Source organism: Pholcus phalangioides, unplaced genomic scaffold, assembly GCF_987345545.1.
Source record: "Pholcus phalangioides strain wild (caught in Gottingen) unplaced genomic scaffold, Ppha-v1.0 ptg000024l_1, whole genome shotgun sequence".
NCBI lineage: Eukaryota > Metazoa > Arthropoda > Arachnida > Araneae > Pholcidae > Pholcus > Pholcus phalangioides.
Genome location: NW_028301616.1, coordinates 13,296,274 through 13,313,642, shown reverse-complemented (window position 1 = coordinate 13,313,642; position 17,369 = coordinate 13,296,274). Strand labels below are relative to the sequence as shown.

The following is a 17,369-nucleotide window of genomic DNA, read 5'->3' as shown; positions in this document are numbered from 1 at the left end:
TTTTGGCCGCGTAGTACGTGTTGAAGAAAAGACATACAAAAAGATTGTGGGGATATATAACCCGCAATGTTACCGCAATGAGATATCGGGAAGCACGTTTGCTTTGAATGCGCGTTTTGAACATTTGCCAGCATTTCCTTTTCTCTCTCCATGGGTTCCTCACAGGAATTTCAAGATATAGAAGAAGGTGTTGCCACGAAAAAAGAGAAGAAAGAGCCGCATGATAAGAATCATTCTTCGATTTCCAACGCTTGAGGCACATGGAGGAAAAATACTACATTGTGCGAAGATTTCGGATAGATTCGAAGATTCTCTGAAGATATAAGTGATCCAATTAATGTATTTCTTTAACCCTTTAAGCGGGTTCTTTAATGTGTATTCTGAGTGTACGCGTGGCCCTGACGTTTTTAGGTTATTGCTTGTTTTTATGCTATACTGATGCTGCCTCCTGTCTCCCATATTTTGATCTGAAAATGGCAAATGTCTGAATTTTCATGCTATGCAAGCATCGTGTTGAAGGTCTACATGATGGCAGAATATACATAGCAAGCCTACATGATGTAATAAATAAAATATGTTGATATGTAAGCTAAGGGTGTTAACCTTTAGGCCGGTCGTCCACTAGAATCTACAGCGAGAGAAAACAAGTCGCATGTATGCGTAATAGACTACTATAGTGGACTTGAGCAAACATGCGACTTATTCCGTGACTTGTTTCCGCTCGTTGTAGCTTCCAGTGGAGACGACTGCTTCAGGAGAAAGCGGGCAGACTCATTGGTTTGAAAAAGGGTCGCGCGCAACTTGCTTAAGGGATCTAGAAGAGCACCGCTGGTCACTTAAGTGGTCTGTGAATAAACCGCGGGCCACTTGAGTGATGCATAACTGTGCGGTGATGATCTATAAATAGCCACAGATCACTCAAGTGATCTGAAAATTTGCCGAGGTTATCTGTAAACATGCCGCGAGACACGTAAGTGATCTAAGAATGTGTCGCGAGACACTTAAGTGATCTTAGAATGTGCCGCGAGACACTTAAGTCATCTTAGAATGTGCCGCGAGACACTTAAGTCATCTTAGAATGTGCCGCGAGACACTTAAGTGTTCAAGAGCCAGTGGCATCGGAACCGAATGTGCTGTGTGTGCTCGATGTTCCCTACGTAAAACTCAAGTCGAGCACGCAAACTTGTCTATCTTCCAAATCGAGCAGGGTCCATGTCACCGTCGGGCAATTTTAGCATGTCCCCCAATGGGACTGGACCGTGGCGGACTTTATTATACGAGAATAATAATAATAATATGTACATGAAATAGGAAATAAAATGAAACAACGCACAGATACAGCGATTATATACAAGTAGAACATACTAATGCAGACACACTGGTCTGAAAAAATTTCCGACGCCTCTGTCTGGAACTGCATCGGGGGTAATTTAAGAGCTTTGTAACTTTGTCGCGGTGATCTATAAATGTGCCGCGGGTCACTTGAATCGTCTGCGAATGTGCTTAAAGCCTCTTATTTTAGCATTGAAAAGTCCAGATATTTTGTAAAGTTGATTTTTCAATATGGGACACTTTTCCCTACACCCCCTTCCCCCCTACTTTGCATCTGCTAAAAATCGAAGGAAGCCTACTTCATTAGAAAAGATATGGCATTTTGAAGGAGGTTTAGGGATTTCTACTATGCCGCTTAAAGGGTAAAAAAAGCAGCTAATCTTCAATGTGCTCGCGAGTACCTGGTCCGTATTTGAGCAATGGACATTGCTAGATGTTTGATTCTCTCTCGTCCTGAGGATCCAGGTTTAAACCCCGTTGACGGCACAGTGTTGGTCGGCTGAAGTTAGTTTTCTGCGTTTTTCCAGCTTCAAGGCGCAAATGCGAGCCGGTTTCCCACTTGAAAAAGTCTTCTCTCCGCAGAGAGCAGGCAGACCTACAACACGATACTGACATAACATGAAAATTCAAAAGCATTTTCATCTTTACTTCAGAAAATGGAAGACAGATGGCAGCATGAACACGAAACAAGCGAAACTCTATACAACATAGGTACGTTAAGGCTACACATTCACTCAGAACACATATTCCGACAAGTGCCGATTCGTTAGAAATTCCGAAGAGGAATGTGTACGAGGTGCATGTACGGTTAATTAGTAGTAGTAGTAGTAGTAGTAGATGTTTGATTCTGTGCTCCTCAGATTGACGGCGTCAAAGTGTTCTTCTGTCACTGGACGTAGTCTACTGAAGGTATTTAAACACCAATTGAACCGTTTAAATTAGTTTTATTAATGTTTTTAATTGGTATTTAGCCCGCGAAAAAAGAATCTAGCTCTTATATGGCCCGCAAATTTAATCTTATACATGCGAAATATGATCGATATGTGGCTAAAAGAGTTTACACCCATGATTTCAACGATGCAGAAAAGGTCCACCTAGAACATAATTCATCATATTCCCGTAGAGAGCTCAAGGGTTTTCAACCTTTGGTGTCTCACGGACTCTTTGTGCCAAGTGCATGAAATCCGCAGAACCCCTATGTCAATGAAATAAAGGCCACGGACTTTTTCACAAAATAATACTCAGCATATAGCGATATAAAAAACAATGAGATAATTGTTTTGTCATTTGGGCTCACGGACCTGCTCCCCTCTAAATCTCTCCAAAGACCTCAAGGTGTCAATGAACCCCTGATTCAGAACCGCTACGTTCAACATGCTAGTCATTAGTTTTGTGGATTTATGTTGTAGCCACCTTCCGTATGAGCCCGATTTCCGCTAGGGCAAGTGGGGCATTCCCCCACAGAGCTAAAAATTTCAACAAATATATATTCACTGACTGGCCAAAAATCATTATTCCAATCATGATGGGTTCGTCGATGTTTTTTTCTGCTCAGGGCCCCCTCTAAACTTGAAATCGGGGAATGCTTTTACGGACGTGTGCGAAAAACTAATCGCCAACAATTTACCAGCAAAAAATTCACCGAAAAGAAAATTAACCGCAGGGAAAATTCACCGCCACGCAATTCACCGATATGACAGTTCAAAGCTACGAATATTCAACGACAAACAATTCATCGACAGAACGACATAATGAGTGGAGGAGCTAGGTCAGTAAGCAAGTGAGTGGCTGACTGATTAAGTGAGTCCGGGAGTTAATGAGTGTGTGAATGAATGAGTGAGAAGATGAATGTGCAAGTGAATGAGAAGGCGAAAAATAAGCAAGTGAGTGAGAAGGCGAGAAATGAGCAAGTGAGTGAGAAGGCGAGTGAGTCACTCATAAGACGGTCGCTCACTGGCTCGGTAATCCACCCACTCACTAAATCACTTACTCGATTATTCACATGGTTACTCACCGACTCACTAGCTAGCTCAGACTCGGTCACTCATTCCCTGATGACGAACTACTGTCGATGAATTTTCCTAGCCATGAATTTTCATATCGACAATTGTGTGGCTGTGAATTTTTGCCGGTAAATTTTCCGTAATTAGTTTACGGATATATTCGTAACCCCCCAACTCGAATTAATCCTCGGACATGAAACGTCATCAAATAAAAGAAATGATAATTAACGTATCGGTCCGCAAATGGCATGCGTCAGCCGATGGAGGATGTAATACGTGCATTTGGCAACGAGTGCGGTGACAGCTGTTATCAAGCTGACGATCAGTTCTGACGGAATCCGGCGAAACGCCCCAAAGTTCGCCGATTATTTCAACTGGTCAAGTGTTCGGTGGTGGCTGTCGTTTCGAGGCAATTTTCCACGCATTTAATTTTTCTTTTCGAAATTTCAAGGACCTTTTTTTTTTGGCATTTTTTTTGTTTCTACGTATTATCACCTTGTACCATAGCGGTTGATTAAGCCTCACCAGTCAGCAAGTGTTACTGACCCTCTTCCATTAACGAGCCCATTCTGTTGCTGTCTCCGCCCATTGACCCTATTTTTTCTTTTCTGTATTAGGATGGAAAGTGTTTCTCTCTCTTTTTTTTTGTATTATTATTGCTATTATTGTTATTATTATTATTACTTCGAGTGGGATTCGAATCGGTAAAAAAGTAAGAAACGAAAAAGTCTCTCTCAAAAACCGCTTTTATGCGTTTGACCACTGCACGGGTCGTTCGTGTGCAAGTTCGAGGCACACATTTTGTCTGGAACATTCCCTCCAGGAGAAGAGATCACGTGTGCGATTGAAGATTCCCTTCTAGTGATCGAATCTCGTTCATACTCTGGTCTTCCAGCCGCCCACCGGGCCCCCCCCCCTCAATTTCGTTTTGATAGAAAGAAACCGAAACTAGGCCCCCGAGATAATGGCCGACAGAGCCAAATATGCGGAAGTGCCTCTCAGAGAGCAACACAACGGGCTCGCTAATGGCAATGGCGTCGCTCATCGCCACAAGGTATTATTTGACTTTAATCTTTGTTGAAATTACGGTTTTATGCAATTATAACAAATTCGCTTACGTTTTGAAATATTCTTGCGTAAAGTTGGTGAAGAAAATTATTGAACCAACGATTTATGTGTGAGTGTATATATATAATCGAAGTCAAAGAAATTAATTTTTCTTCATAAACCGAATTCCCGGATATGAGCCTCTTAAATATAAATTGAATTTGCTTCCAAAAATTGAATTAGCAGAGATATTTTCTTAATACAAATTAGCAGAAATAGTTTCTCAATATAAGTAGAATTAGCAGAAGTGTTTTGTTATGATATAAGGAATTGACGGGATTTTTGTTCCTTGTGTAAATTAAACTGGAGGGATTTTTTTTTTCCCCGGGTATATGAATTGAATTGGCAGGAATTGTTTTTCCCTTAATATCAATTCAATTCATGAAATGTTTTTCGGTCTATATTTTCTTAATATGAATGGAATTAGAATTTTTCCTTCATATTCAAACATAAAAGTTCACAAAAATGTTTTTTTAATATAAATTGAATTCGCAAAAATGTTTTTCGATATAAATTGAATTTTTATAAAAACGGTTTTCAGTATAAATTCAATTAGAAGAAATATTTTATTATTATATATTGAATTTGAATTTTTGTTCTTAATACGAATTCAAGTCACAAAAATATTTTTCAATGCAAATTCAATTCACAAAAATATTTTTCAATACAAATTCAATTCACAAAAATATTTTTCAATACAAATTCAATTCACAAAAATATTTTTCAATACAAATTAAATTCACAAAAATATTTTTTAATACAAAATCAATTCACAAAAATATTTTTCAATACAAACTAAATTCCAAAAATATTTTTCAATACAAATTAAATTCAGAAAAATATAATACAAATTCAATTCACAAAAATATTTTTTAATACAAAATCAATTCACAAAAATATTTTTCAAATGAATTGAATGGGAAAATATATATATTTTATTAATATAAATTGAATTAGTAGAATTTGTTTTCTTAATACTGTATAAAAATTGAATGGCAGAAATGGTAAAATTTCTTAATATAAATTAAGTGCTCTGAATTTTTTTTTTTCTTAGTAAAAAATTTACACCCAAAAAACGTTCCCTTTTAATGTAAATATAATTTAAAGAAACTAATATTTTCATAATATGAATTCACTTTTTTTCATATAGATGCCCATTTTCTTTTCATAAAATTCTCTTGAAAATGTTTTCTTCGAAAAAGCTGAGCTCTTAGAAATCAGTTGGTTTTCTTTACAATAATCAATTCAATTTAAAAAGAAATTTAATTGTTTGGCGGATCTAAATCGAACCCACAAAATTTGTTTTTCTTGATACTAAATTTAATCACAGAAATCCCCCCCCCCCTAATACAAATTACAATATTCATGAAAATATATATTTGGTGTAGGAAAATATAGCGAGCATTTTGATGAATTTGATAAATTTTCCTAAATTTACCACTTTTGCCGGCGATTGTGTATAATACCCAAGCATCGTTGGTGAACTTGATAAATTTCTCTAAATTAATCACTTTGATCGGCGATTATGCAGCGTCGCGTCGTATAATATAATGATACCCCCCCCCTAATATTATTAGGGAGGGGGGTATATAATAATATTGTTGGGGGGGGGGTGTATAATAATATTAGAGAGGGAGGTACGATCGTAAAATCTGTTATCATTATATCGGGGTCTGACTAAATTCATCACGCATACTAGACTCTTGGAGTTTTTTTCCTATTTATCAAACTCACCAATTACTACTACATTAGGCTATTATGCGTTATCACAGATGAAAGTGGTAAATTTCAAGTATTTATCAAATTTACCAAAGTCACTTGTGGTTATTATGCATAATCGCCGATAAAAGTGATAATGTTTTCAGTATTTATAAGATTCACCAACAGCACTTGGTTATTGTGCATAATTGACGATAAAAATTATATAGTTTTCAGTATTTATCAAATTTACCGATGACGCTTGGGTATTGTGCGTAATCTCCGATAAAAGTGATAAATTTATCAAACTTACCAAGGCGATTGGTAAGTATGCATAATAACCGATTTATCACATTTACCGTAACACATATATATATATAATATTTTTAGTTTAAGTGATTGCTGCTTCTTTTGCAAAGTTTTCCCCATTTCTTGGTGAGATTTCACCGACCGGGTTTAAAGTTTGAGGAAATAGTTAAGATAATGTTGTGATGTACAATGTAATCAAAGACAGAAATGTGCTTCAAATGCGCTTTTCTAGCTCTCGATGCCACCTTTACATTCTGTAATACGCGGTGTTTCAGAAAAATCCCCAAATGACTAAACTTGGAAACAGTAGTAGAAGACATGTGGAAGACATTTTTCCTGGAATGCCTCTACTTCAAGAGTTGGCAAATTGGAAGAAGATCTTGACAATAAAATTTAAAGCACCAAAAAAGTTTTATAGCCAGAACAATTTTTAGGCGCCAAAAAATTTTTTCCCATGAAAAACCGGTAAAAATTGTTTCTTTCTGCTTTCCCAAGACATAGTGACCACCTTCGGTATTGATCGATACGCCGATATAAATTCTAAAAATTTTGTATTGTCCTGAGATTCCAATTTAGTTGTCACAACTAGGACGTTTCAGGTGCCAATGCTAATTTCTCAGTCACCATGGTGATCTGGAGCCTGGGATTTGTAAGCCCTGCTTGGGATTTGCAAGACTTTTGCTGCAAATAATGACTTTCAAATGACCCAACAGAAAGAAGTCGTCAATTAAAACGACTGTGGCACCATCTGTGAGTTAAAATTATAATTAATCTTGCAAACCGGTGCATTGGAATATCATATTGCAAACGAATCACTTTTTTCATTTTTCTACCTACTCCTAAATTTCAAAGTTAGGGGAGTCCTTTCTCAAACACCCCGTACTTGCCGACGACGGTCGATAATGTTAATCAAAATGCATCACCGACAGAAAAAGAGCGCCACCGTCCCTCTTTTCCTCACCCAGACACTTCCATCACTATACTCTCGATCCATCATTAAGCGATTGGTCATCCATCAATCACCACACTAAATAGCCTCCAAACCCAAATGAATGTATTGAATTGGACGATTTAATTTCGCCTAATGAACAGTCATATTCTTCCCATACCATCAATAAAAGACTTCAATTCTTCATTCGATCGAATAATAGACCGAAAACGACATCCTCAGCTTTCTTTGATCGTAATTTTTAACCACTAAACGCTTCGATATGTTAATCAAGGGACAGAAGCAACCTAATTAAGCGTGTGGTAACAGAAATATGTCGCTACAAGGTCTTCGCATGTTCATTATAAACTCTTTTAAACGATTCGCATTGAATAGAAAGAAGAAAGGTTGATTCGTAGCCCCTTTTGTGCGGACAAGAACGGAATAAAAGAGAGAGAGAGAGATGTTCGAGATCAAACATCAACGCCCTTTCGACCCTGGCATCTTGATCTAATTTTGCGGTCCTTTCATTATTTTCGAAATCAAAAATAAGACCTGAAGGGGTTGTTTTATTTTTCTGATGCATATCGGGGCCCCGACCCCGTGTCCGACTGAGTGAATATCCATGGGAGGAGGCTTTTCTCTTGTGTTGTAAAATATTCAAATAATCTGCGGTTGAGAGAGAGAGAGACGAATTTTTTCTCAGCCCAAGATATCAAGGAAAAATAGATTAACTGGATAATATGTCGAGGTGAACTCGGAAGGAAGAGTTATCGTGTCTCCGCAGGGGCCCGAATCCAGGCTCTCTTGCAAACCGGACAAGCATGCTGCCATCTACACCACTGGATTAAGTATACGGAAATTTCGCCCCTGGCACGTTTCGTCATCAATGCATTTTGTCCCGGCCATTTCGCCTGTCTCGATCATGTCAGTGGCTAGTTTGAAGGGTTGAAGGGGTGAGTAACCGTATGAGTGAAAACGTAAGTTGGTGGATGATCAGTGGCGTTTGAGCCGGGTGCTCGAGCACCCACGTAATATTAGGTCAGGTTTGTGCACGTCCAGAATTGATTCCCAACTGACAATTTCCCGCCTAAAGCTCAATCTGTGCGCCCACGGGTCAAAAAACGCTTTCGACGCATATATTGGTTATCATATGAGTGAGTGCTAGTATATGAGACCAAATGAGTGTGATGACTCATATGGTCACTAACTTAATCACGAAAACGCGGTCACTCATACGGTCACAAACTTCATCACTAATACGGTCACAAACTTCATCACTAATACGGTCACAAACTTCATCACTAATACGGTCACAAACTTCATCACTAATACGGTCACTCATACGATCATGCACTTTGACACTTAAACAATCACTCATAAGGCCATGCACGTGGTTACTCAAATGGGTGAGTGACTAAGTGAGCAAGAGATTGAATGAATGGGTGAGTGACCAAGTGGGCAAGCGATTGAGTTACATAGTGAGTGGGGTGAGTTACCCAGTGAGTGAGTGAATGAGTGATCACATATGAGTGACTCACTCATTCAGTCACTAACTCCATCACTAACTCACTTGTTACTCGATAACTCACACGATCACTGACTCGCTCAACTACTCATCCACTCACTTATTATGTCACTGTGCCCATGAATTATTAGCCGGTTAATTTTTCTAGAGGTGAATTGTCATGTCTGTGAATTGCGCGGCGGTGAATTCTCATATCGGTAAAATGCATGGCGGTGAATTTTCGTCGAGGAAGTTTCGAGCTGTGAATTGTTGGCGATCAATTTTCCGCTTACGCCTCGGTTATAACGTCGATGTTTGGTAGTCGAAGCTGATTCCTTTCGGTAATGCTGTTGCCGTGCTTTTCGATGAAATACATTTTAAATTTCTGCAGACCTGCTGTAATGCTGCATTTTCGCCAAGAGCTGTTTAAAAGACATAATTGGCTTTCTAGCTGAAAATTGGCAAAATTTTTGGCAGTAATTGGCGATCTCCCGCATTTCTAATCTCACGTTCATACAGTTCGGTATATTTTTCTCCATCAAATATGCATGGTCACCCTTGCCCTGATGTAACAACAACTACATACACACTATTTGATTGCATATGATTATGTTTCTCATCTGAGAAATTCTTGGAAATGTCAACTCTTGATTGTAACGACACCTCTTTTACAATGAAAAAATTTCACGGGATCTTCGATGCCGTTATAACCGAGTCTGACTGTTATTCACAGGTGTACAAGATGGTGACATAAAGCAAACTAGCCTGGTTCGGCGCTGATTGATGCGGCCATCAATGACCCCGAAATTTTGACAAGAGTTTAAATGAACTCATGCCAAATGACCTCAGGCAAAATGCACCGATTGCGCATGGCCACCTCTAGTACAGAAATTCATTACTGCTTCGGTATAACGTAGTGGTCTAACCCACTCAACCGGCATGCGATAGGACGCGTTTTCGATTTCCCGTTTAGGCAGTTGATAGTTCCCTATTAGACCGTTTTTGACAGTTATTACGGGGGTCTTTAAGAAAGGACTCGTTCAGTATGAAATTGATGAACTTAGAAACAGTGATAGATAGAAAGAGGGAAAAAAGTGTTGTTCATTTAATGAGCAGGCGTATAATTTCAAATACACCGATATGTGAAAAATTATTTACAACTTTTTATAATAGATGACGTGGTCCCTATTATCAAATATACTGAAATAGCCAATTATACGAATTGGCTATTTCAGTAACAATTACCAACATTTTTGGTGAAAATTGGCAAAATTTTTTGACGACAATTGGCGATGTTCCGTATTTCTGATCTAACAATTTCCTTTTTTTCTCTCTCTACCAAATATGGTCACTCATTAACAACTGCTGGGCGCTGTAGCCCAGGTCGATAAGATACTCGCCTAAAGTACCAAAGGATGTTTAGAGGTGTCACGAGTTCGATACCCGCTTCGTCCTTGCCAGGAAAGTTTTTCTGGCTCAGGGGTACAACAAAAATGGTGACTTTACCGCATTGAGTTCCTCCATCGAAGGGTTAGCGCACCAACCTCTCGACGAATATAAAAAAGCAAACCTGCCGTTCGGAATCGGCAATAAATTGTAGGTCCCGGTCTAATTAGCCCTCGTATGCAGAAAATGACCGTGGTGCAAGAAAAATGATCAATGATCAATTAACAACTGCATCTGGTTATGTTTTTCATCCTAAGAAATGTCTCAAAAACGTCAACCTTGGTTTCGACAACATCTGTTATAACGACAAAATTTCGAGGAATCTTCAATGCCGTTAGAACCGAGTTTGATTGTACTTGATATTTTTCCTCTTCAAATTGAATGTGTCTTTTTGTCAAAACGTGTTTGATGAAAAATCAATCAGTTTCACGGTTAACAGTGAAAAAATCAAAAAACAGTGAAGCGTCAGTTTTCTCTCAATTTCCACTAAATCGACAATTTGCACACTTCAATGGATTCTTCGATCGATCCATGAATGACAGACACACTTTTAATGGCGTCGGTGACCGGCGGAGTTGCAAAGAAAAAATTCTATTTAATGGATAAAAGAAATTTCAAAGGAAATGGCGATTTCTCAAGCGAGTTGACGTAACGCTTCTATAGCCGAGTGATTTTTGGTATTTACACGTGTATAAACACTGGTATTTTTCAATATTAATGTATAATACTGCTCTCGTGGGAATCTGCGATTATTATCTTTGTAGGAGAGAGAGAGTGTGCGTGTCTCTCCGTCTGTGTGTCAAGGTCGGCCCTAATCTCAGCGGTCTATCGATGCGTAACGCAAGCGTGTGCGCGCGTGTGTGTGTGTGGCGACATGTCACAAAAATGAATGGCTTCATTACCCAATTGAAGAAATAAAATTATATCTTAATGGTTTCATTGTTATAACATCGTTATTATCGTCTGCATCGTCGTCACGGACGATATGTCGAGTAAAATTGGTTAAGAATGAAGACATCGTCAGATATCGCGCGTTTGATAGTCTCTGAGACGTTAAAGCCTGAGCGTAACTAGACTGGGGCAACCGGGGCACTGCCCCTAGGGCACCGAGCTGAATGGGGGGGGGGCCCTCAAAAAAACTTAGTTATTTTTCATATTAATAACCTTTTCAACAAGGGCCGCAAGGAAAATTCTGCCCCGGAAAGGCACACTTCCCGTCACAGTGAAGACCTTGTATATATTTTGTATGTATTGTGTATTTAGATCATTCGAATCTTCCACCTCAACATGCCAAATTCATCTTCTTACTGGTCCCACAAGTCTTCTTCTCACTTCTTTTGAAATCTCAAGCTGCGGTCGGCAGCCCTTAATGTGCCACTGGGAGCACGTACAATTTTTCTCCCTGGTCATTGTGTTCAGATATGCACTTTTAGTCGAATGGCTTGTACGTTGCATGGACTTGATGGCTGTCTTCATGGGGAGAACGACGCGAGTGATTTGATACTTGCGAGCATTGAGCGCAAGGGGGGGCCACTACTACTATTAATCTTTGCTAATTTTTCCCACACAACCCTGCTTCTTTTGAGGTAACGGAAGTAATATGCTTTGCATCAGTCCGGGGTTGTGAGCGGTTCTATCTATCTATCTATCTAACCCTGCATTTTATAGCACCCTAATTTGTCTTCGTGCAACGCCCTCTATCCACAAAATTTTCTTTGTAACTTTTGTAAAAAATAGCTTTTTAAACTTTTTCCCTGTACCAAAAAAAAGATATCCCCTACGCGAGAATAACTTTTTTTTTTCAAACGCGCATTCAAATACCCCAATTAATTTAATTTTTATGATTTTTTTTTAAATTACTCAAGAAATTTTTGTTACTTTAAATAACATGTAAGTCAACCGCCGCCCCCCCCCCTCCTCCACCCACGAGCACCCCGTGTCTTACGAGAGTAAATCCGTGGGTAAAAGACCGCTGTTATCAAACAGAGAATAAGACTCGAGCAAATAATGATAACAGTGTGTGTCATTGCGTCCTGATTGTTATCTCGTTCAATCGCAAGTAAACGACGACGACGATAACACATTGTAATCAGTATATATAAGAGACACTATCCACATAGACTTAGCAAATAATTCTCCTATCAAAAAACGAGTCCAGTTAAAGATCATCAGTGACTCTCGGCGAATCGATATTCGGAGGTGATAACTCCGAAAGGCAATAAACAACGCAGGTGCAGTTATCAGCGAGTTGACATCTAAAGCAGCCTGGAAGTGAGACATTCATTGCTGTGGAAAATCAACGTTTGTCTCGATTGTATCGGACGTTTTTTATCGCGTACTGGAAAAGTTTTCGAATATAATTCTCTGCAATCGTCTGATCCACAGAGGCGTATTTACGGGGGATAGCTTAGGGGACTATGACCCGGGGTGAGGAGTTTGAGAAATTATAGATCAATTAGTATAGTGTGACCTCCAAAGGATGCATTCTGACCTTGTATGACCTTCATTACGAAAAGAGGGGGATCATTCGTAGGGAGAAATGGGGGAAAAAAACTCCAGCAGCAACCTTGCAGGATGTTAATTTTCTTTGCTCCAACATTTATCCTTTCTGAGTAATGAACCCCCCTCGTGATGGACGTCATACAGGGTTAGAAAACATATTTTCGTGGTCATACTTTAGAATAGGAGAAGGGCCGGAAAATTTGTTTTGTAAAACCATGCATCCGCCTCTGCGTAGAGAGCGAGGAACTACGCCAGTGAGTGATCAAAAGAGGGATCTACCGAGCGAATGACCAAAAGAGTGAGGGGTTTGCAAACGTGTGAGTGGCCTAGAAATCAAGGAACCAGGTCAGTGAGTGACCAAAATAGTTTGTAAGCGCATGTTAGTGATCAAAAGAGTGATCTACAGAGTGAGGGGATCATTTTGGTGAATGACCAGAACAGTTATCTTGAGCGTTTGCAAGTGTATGAGTGACTTAAAGCGCAAAGAACTAGGTCAGCAAAAGACCAGAAGAGTGAACAAGAGAGTTTGCAAGCATGTGAATGATAAAAAGAGTCACCTAGAGAGTGAGGGACGAGGTTAGTGAGTGACGAAGAAAGTATGCAAGCACGTGAGGGACCGAAAGATTGACTTGAAGACAGGGGTGTGGGCTAAGCTCAGGGTTGCAAATTTGAGGAATGATTAGTTAATTAAGAAGACACCAACGAATAAGACAAATACACGAAAAACAAAAAAGTCCTAATGCATTTCAACACCAATGGGTGCCGTCTTCAGAGGAAAATTTAACCACTAGTCACGCTGACCGAGTTTCCCACTTGGGTTGAATACCAAATCTTAACGCTCGGTTTGCTCAGCGGAAAAAGTACGTCTGTTCACTTCAAACGCCACGTAACCGAGCGTTAAGATTTGGTATTCGACCCAAGTGGAAAACTCGGTCAGTGTGACTAGTGGTTAAATTTTACTCTGAAGACGGCACCCATTGGTGTTGAAATGCATTAGGACTTTTTGTTTTTCGTATATTTGTCTTATTCGTTGGTGTCCTTAATATTCTTGGGCAAAGTTAATCAACTCTTCTATGATTAGTTAAGTCCATAAAATTCGACTAGAATGGGAGAAGGGCGGCAAAATTTCTGTAACCAATAATCGGCAAAACCACAAATCCAACTCTGCCAACCCGGGCCAGACTTTGACTTGAAGTGAGTTCTTGGGCAAACCAGGGTGAATGCCCCATTTGTCTAAACTGTAATCAGACCTAGCGACCCGAGTGACAGATGGGTCATGCAGAAAAATCTGACGGACGATCAGATTTAACAGATTATATTTCCGGTTCCTGTAAAACAAGAGCCAATATATATATTCACACATATTCGAGCAAAGTTCGATCCATGTCCAGAATAAATTCTTATTATATTCGCGATTTTATCTCCCTATTCTTTTTCTGACATTCAACGTGAGGTAGGTAGAGATAACAGCCTGAAAAAAAAAACCACGCGTCTTCTGATAACATTTTAAAATCACGATAACCCCTCGTTCTACGTTTTCGAATAGGCTCTGTTTAGTTCCGGGGAGATTTCTTTTTTGGTGTAATCGTGCTCATAGTGGTGCGTGTGTGTATATGTAATATTGTGAATGAACTTCAAGAAACGGACAAATCGTTGGATGGATCCATACGCCACTGACGATACCAGGGATGGACGGAAAATTCTAGCCACTAAACTTAACAAAGTAAGGACGCACGGATTCTTTGCTCCCGTTCCTTCAATAATAATTTCTTGTGAGCTTTATATGAACGGTTGAATAATGGATTAACCGGTGGCTTCTCCTCCAATTTCTCCTTGATTACGGCGGTTTTTGCGGCTTGACTCAATCCCACGGGCCAATACAAGTTTGCGCCTATCAGTGTTGGACAAATCTATTATTAGACATGCCCGGGACATGTAAAAATTTCAACCGGGCATTTATTTTTTTTTTCGACCACATGATTGACGCGGGCATGTTCTGATAAAAGTTTCACAAAAAATTTAAACTCGTTTTTTTTTCAATTATTTCAGAGACAATAATAATAATGCAAGTGTTTCTACACGTATGCGTGAAATTCTACAGAAATGCATTTCTAGGAAGCTATTACGCAAATAGTCAACGTATTTTGATTAATTTTTACGGTCCTAATATTTATCATCTCGGTAAGGTCTCATGGGCCCCTCTCATATAATGCAACTGAGCTCATAGGCTGAAATCTTTGACGGGTCCCCAGGCCATAATTTTCGCACGGGCCTTTCTCTTAAAAATTTCTCGGTTAGTTTTAACTCTTTAATGAATTTAACTCTTTCGGTAAAAATAATAATGGGGTTCATCCTAGATCAGGGTGGTCAGACGTTCCGGTTTTCAGAGATAGTCCCGGTTAATTTGACTAATAAATACACTGTCTCAAAAAACTTTTCGGAATAGCTGTTTGTCCTTGTTTTTTCGCCGCTGATCAAAGATTCAATGAAATCAAATTATTTTTTTAGACTTTGGCAGTTTCATTTTGAAGCTTCAAAATACAACACTCACTTTTGTCGTAGTATCGAATCGAGAGCGTTGTGTCGTCAACACGGCCGCATGTCCCGACAGAATTTGTATCTTTCACATCAATACGGTACAGGGGTACCAGTGCGGTACTAAATCAGGGCCACTATTACCACAGGTGCAGGAAAATAATCGTAGGGTTCTTCATATTCTATTAGCTTCCCTGTACCCATTTTTTTGCATAGAAGGGAAATACGTATAGACGTTGCTTCAAATTGAAGTTTTGCTGCAGGACTTTTGCTGCCATCTATAAGATAAAAGCAAAACCATCTTGAAATAAATTGGTTGTAAGTTTTTAAACCAATTTGTAGCACAAAAATGAACAATGCTTGATATGAATTATAGTTTTTTCATTTATATGCTGCATACTGGTGCATACTTTACGCACCAAAATACCGGTTAATATGTTTTTATGTTTGTCGTGGAATAGAATTTTGTAATTACCAAATTTTAAAATTTACACCCGTACGCGACATAAAAACTAAAAGTATAGTTTCATGTTACATGTTGTTCACTTTCATTCTGCAAATCGATAAACAACCGTTTAATAAACTATAACATAGTTTTGTTTTTATTCATTAGGTGACAGCACGAATCCTAACTTAATGCGGTTTCTCGTATTTATAATAGAAAAGTATAAATATGAAATATAATAAGCCAGAAATTTATGTGCGCGTAGGGGAAAAATTTTCCTCCTAATATTATTATTTTCCCCACCGGTGCGCAAATTATTTCTCCCACTGTGATGTCGGTTCGCAAGAAATTCTCACTGAATTTCAGCGGTCAGCAAATGAAAAAAAGTTGAAGAGCACTGAACAAAACCGAACTCGGCCCAGGCTTTCAGTTCCAATAGGTAATTTTATCCATTGCCTTACAATGCGACACTACGTATATTACAGCATTAAGTGCTAATGCTTTAACCGTCCATCGCAGAGGTATGGTTTCAATTCAAAAAACGCTCAAAAGGCGTTCAAACAATTACCCTGTACCAGTTTTCGGAATGAAAATACAGGGTGTAACAACATAAAAAACATCTAGATTTTTTACGGTCCACCCTCCCCGTTTTCTGAGTGTTTCAGTTAGAAAGTGGTTGCTTTTTTGTCTCTTTTGAGGCAACAAAAAATCCCAAGTTTATACTTACAATATTCACTGAGATATTTAAATTCTGTGAAAATTTGGGAAGGGACAGCATAAATGAGGGGAAAAGGGCGTTGTCCGTCAGTTTTTGCTGTTCTTTCATAACTTTTCTTCTATTTTTGAATTCAAATATCTTAGCGAATATTGCACTTCGAAACATGGAATTTTTTCTGTTGGCCTCAGGAGATACAGGAAAACAACTTTCTAATTGGAAGTTAGAGAACATATAAAAATTTTGATTTTTTTTTCATTTTGTTACACGTTGTATTTTCACTCTCAAAACTGGTATAGGGAAATTTTTGAACGTCTGTTGAGCATTTTTTGAATTGGAACCATACCTCTATACGACGAACGTTTGATGAGATTAAGGCCGCATCAGTACTTACAAGGCACCTTGTATAACGCCCTCTGCCCATTTTTTTCAAGGTGTCCCGGTTTCTCAGTCGCATGATCTGGCCATCCTATCCTAGGCCCGCTTCTGCCCATGTCGGGTCTTGTACCGTAAATCGGCTAGGATTCTATAATTGAGGTGAACTGTAACTTGGTGACTTCTTTTCCGACCCCAACAGCTTGGGAAATTATAATTAGTGACTAGGGGTCTTTCAGAATTTTTGTATTTTTTTCAAAATCTCGTTTTTAAAAAAATTATATCACTCGTTATTTTTTACGCGCAAATATATCAATTTGTTCTTTTTTTAAATTTTAAAGTAAGTAATTGCAGTAAAAATACTTTTCTTGCATGTAAAATATTGTGTGAATCGGCATCTATTGTGTTCTGAGTTATATACTCGTCCAAGCATGTGAGATTTCAGCCCTGACGCGCTTATGATCAAG

General features: G+C 38.8%; 1 protein-coding gene across 4 annotated transcripts in view; it reads left to right on the top strand.

The window, feature by feature from the left end:
• Glut1 (Glucose transporter 1) overlaps window positions 1–17,369 on the top strand; it is a 220,070-nt gene that overhangs the window by 69,247 nt on the left and 133,454 nt on the right. The window contains exon 1 of one of the 4 annotated variants that reach the window (XM_089251414.1): window positions 4,310–4,389. The exons of 2 other annotated variants lie outside the window; for them this stretch is intronic. Coding sequence is in view for 1 of the 2 variants with exons in the window: in XM_089251413.1 (XP_089107539.1) it covers window positions 14,460–14,555 (96 nt within the window). In the remaining variant the exon portion in view is untranslated. Of the gene's footprint in view, window positions 1–4,309; window positions 4,390–14,403; window positions 14,556–17,369 lie in introns of those variants that run through there. One more of the 4 variants, XM_089251413.1, reaches the window with a different exon arrangement.